We start from the raw sequence: 4,161 nt of genomic DNA, 5'->3' as shown, positions 1-4,161 counted from the left end.
ATTGTTTTTATCTAATGGCAAGATTTCTAGTAAGTATATGTTCTTACCCTAAGGACGGTAAATAATGTAGGAATTAGGAAGCATTCCCAGGACTGGGGCTAATCAAAAGTCAGCATGGCAGATTAGCACCCAAGATGGAGTCACTTTCATCTCCACAGTGTCTTTGAATCTAAGTCAATTTATTCATAACTTATAAATAGATTTTGTTATTGTTGTTTTAATTCACACTGACGATATGTGCCTTTGATTGCATTGTTTTATTAAATCATGGGTAATGGTATTATTGATGCTGTTGGTGTAATGGAATGAATGGTGTTCCCACAAAATTAATTCATTAAAGTCCTAATATCAGTACTTCAGAATTTAACAGTATATGAAGATAGGATTACAAAATAAGTATGCCTGAATACTTTATTAATCTAATTTATTATTCATTTAGCCATTCATTCCAGGAGTGCCATTTAACCAACATTGCTGGCCACCAAGCCTCTAGTCATTCCAACACCAATGCATTCAACACTGTAGATCTGACAAGTCTCAAATTATCACGTCAGTCATAGCTTCAACTTATATAATAAAGCACAGGTGTGCCCTCTTCAGACCACAGGTATGTGAACCCCTTTAGAGTACCAAAACCCTCCAGTCACTTGTAAATCAACAGTAATAGTTTCTCTGACACTGGGTCCATGGAACTATGTGGGTGGTGAGTGAAATCCTTACCTTCTTAACATTGTCATAAGCCAGGCCACCATATGTTCATAAACCCTTGAGTCCAACATGCATGATATGTGGACAAAGTTTTTAAAAGTGAATGGGCCAAAGCAAACTCTAGAGTGCTACAATCACTCCCATCCCAAGTACCCAGGCATTAGGTGGGGAGATAGCAGACACATAAGACAGCCCCATGGGGGAAACATGTTTATTTTTACTGTTTAGGGCTCCAGAGATTGAGGTCGGTAAAGATACTAAAGGTCAGTGATGCAAATTCAGCAGAGAAGAGATGTCCAGATTGATTTCGAGAGAGATGGTTCAGTTTAATACTTTTACTCCATAGTAACCAGTAGACCAATTCTAGACATCCATTTTACAATTGCCTCCAGTATTTGAACTTGCCAACAAAGGAGAACTTCTCCTTACAAGAATCTTCCGTCCATTTCTTGAATCCTATAAGCCAATGAGAAGATTCAGGCTGAGGGGACCAGAATGTGTTACCCTCCTGGCTGCAGGACTCAGCAAAAATAAAGAGGAAACTCTTCTCCATTTCCTGAATGAAGAGCTCACTCTTCCTCTATCCCAGTTCCCAGGTCGATCCTCAGAGATAAATAGGAAAGATGGCAATAAGTGTGTGGTTTCTGTGCCTCTTACCTGAACTTGGAGTCAGGCTAGCACAGTAGGCAGTATTGGCACAGCTTGGGGCTCCAGTGTCCCAGGATTTGTAGGAGACCAGGGACCCACTGCTCCAGTGCCAGTGGCAGTTCTAGATGGGGAAGGGCCAGAACAGGGGCAGACGTGGCTCAGAAAGAGATGGAAACACCTGGTTTGTGTTCACACTCAGAAACAGGTCAAGACTATAAGACAAGAATAAACCTTCCTTTTTCTCTAAGTGTCATATTATTTCCTCCACATTTTCTCCAAGCTGCTTCTTTCCTGGAATGTTCACCTACCTCTCTGTGTCCTGCCAAACATTAAGTGTTCTAAATTTGCCACAGAGAACCATGAAACCTCATTATTGAAACTGGTTCCTGGTTTTTCTTTCCTGAGGCCCCAAAAGTTCATATCCAGCATAGCATTAGATGGCCATTAGTTGTTGATATATTATTTATATCAACCTTGCGGTTCCTGATTGCCAGCAGTAGATTCTCCTCCTCTATTCTCTTTTTCTATATGGTCTACAAAAGTCTCTTCTATAACGCAGATGATAACTCAATAGATAAGAGGTACATAATAGATATTTAAAGATGCTACCCTAGAAGTAGACAGAATGAGTATATCTGTGAATGCCTGAAACACAGAGGAAATTCAGCCTTAAGCCTATCTCTAAGAACCTATAGAGAACTGAACCTTAATATCCTTTACGTTATAGGATTTAAAGAGAGGTTGCTTTTATCATAATATGGTAAAAACTGGTGCTTGAGGAGCCAGACGTCGGATCTCCATCTTCCCTCTGGAACCTGATAATCAGAAGGTAGAAGATGCAGCAGACTGACCCGGTAGGGGTCATAGAGGCCAATCCAGACATTGCCATCCTTGGCGCCACTCTCTTTAATCAGCGAAGTCACAAAGGCAACCTCAGCCTGGGTGAGGACAGATACCAGGTTACCCGAATTCATGTTCTGGCAGTAGAGCTGTTGCAGAAGAAAATGGAGCACTCAGTGATGGAGGAAAGTGTAGGAGACATATCGAGCCCTCCCAGAAGATCTGTCAGTAAAAGGACAGCACAGAAATGTCCCAGATGATGCTGTCACTGACCACAAGCATCTCTGTGCTGAATGACGGGATAAAGTAGATTGGAAAGTTTTGGGCTGATGATTGGATAGGGAGGGGACTAGTCTCATCTCATATCAGCCACTGAACACACTGGAGAGTGGCAGCTTCCCCTCCCTTCATGAGCCTCCCTTTCCACACTGCTCTCCTCACTCACATCTGCATCAACCCAGATCTCAAGGTCTTCATTAAAGTAGTAGCAGTAGGAGCCACAGGCATTGGTGCCTTCTGGGCAGCTGATCCGGGCCTTGGGCAACTCAGCCTGGCCCTCCTGTCCTGGGAAAAGAGACAATTAAGAAAGACCCTCAGGGCAAGGGAAAGGCTAAGACATGAGGTAGGAGCTTCTGAGGATTCTTTATAGGAATAGAAGGATGCTATAGGTCATGAAGCGATTGGTCACTACTGCCCTCCTACATCTTACCTATAGTCTCTCAAGATGTCTTTGCTCAAGACAAGAGCACACAATGAATAGGTTCATGAAATGAACCTCTTCCCATTGTCCTATTGTCCCTTTTACATATGGGGCTCAGGCTTTTTCTGCCTCGAAGTACTCAGGCTTCTGCCTTTCTTAAGCTTGTCCGGTTTCTGTACACACAAAGCTCTCCTCAGTTCCCCATTCCACGAATGACTGCATACAGACATCCCCAAACCTCCCATCATGAGTAGTGTTAATATGATAAACCAATGCCACCTGCAGTGCTCACTGATAAGGGGTCTAGCTAAGTTCCATCTCTAACTCCCTAATGAGGTGAGGATGTTTTTGAAAGGGATGAGATCAGCAATAACTATCACTGAACAACACAAAACAACCCCTGAACTTGACTCTGCTTTTTCTCAAGTGAACTCGTATGCATGAGGATGGAGTGAGGGCTTCAGTGCTGGCGTTGTGGGAGGTGTGTATGGGGGAAAGAAATCTCACCTTGGTTCAGAGACAGGAACATCAGGCAAGAGATCAGCATGAAGCATGAGTTGGTCTGAGTCATGCTAAGCAGCAGTGAATCTCTTGCTTAAGGAGCAAATCAGCAATCTCTGTAAGAGAACACAGGGAAAAGGGTTTGAGAGAATGAGAGCAGAGCACCCATTACCTTCCTTAGATCCTCTTCTGAATTCCTGACAGCAGGAAGGTCCTCTGAGATATTACATTCCCATATATTTCTCTTGAGAATCTGGAAACTATACAAACTCAGTAACCCAAAATAACTTTGGCTCCTACTGAGGCTTTGTTACTGCTGACACCTCTTGGACAGATAACGCTGTATCTTCCCCAAGATTTTAGATTACAGCCCTTGTGAAAGGTGCTCTTCTCCTGTAATGCCCACTTACCTGTTGGCTGAATCTGAGGTGGCTTTTCAGGCCAAGTAATGATAGAGATGTATAACAGGGTCTGAGAGAAGAGCCACAGTATTTAAGCCAAGGGTGGAGCAAGGAGTGAGAGACAGCGATCCTACACAGGGCATTGACAGTAAGAAATTCTGGCATCAAGAGGAGCTCTTCCTGGCGTATCCTGGGAATGGCCACAGATGAAGTCCTTTCCCCCAAACTGGAAAACTTTCCAAGTTCAAGGCAAACTTTGCCCTTGCTCAGCAGAAACCGGATGTCCTATCCTGTAGCCCTGAAGATCCAGCAAGCAGCTGAGACCTTCCAGGAATCTTGGCAGCTGTTATGCAGGCTAGGCCA

General features: G+C 43.6%; 1 protein-coding gene across 1 annotated transcript; it reads right to left on the bottom strand.

Moving 5' to 3' along the window:
• Positions 1-1,084: 1,084 nt before the first annotated feature.
• Positions 1,085-3,467, bottom strand: LOC105530705 (lithostathine-1-beta-like). The gene is made up of 5 exons (XM_011968357.1): positions 3,404-3,467; positions 2,642-2,760; positions 2,208-2,345; positions 1,366-1,477; positions 1,085-1,164 (listed from the first exon to the last, which is right to left on the bottom strand). The coding sequence occupies exons 1-5, from the start codon at positions 3,465-3,467 to the stop codon at positions 1,085-1,087; spliced, it is 513 nt and encodes a 170-aa protein (XP_011823747.1).
• Positions 3,468-4,161: the final 694 nt, after the last annotated feature.

The sequence above is a fragment of the Mandrillus leucophaeus genome, unplaced genomic scaffold (assembly GCF_000951045.1).
Source record: "Mandrillus leucophaeus isolate KB7577 unplaced genomic scaffold, Mleu.le_1.0 Scaffold84, whole genome shotgun sequence".
NCBI lineage: Eukaryota > Metazoa > Chordata > Mammalia > Primates > Cercopithecidae > Mandrillus > Mandrillus leucophaeus.
Note: the sequence above shows the minus strand (reverse complement) of the source record. Positions and strands in the feature narration are given on the sequence as shown.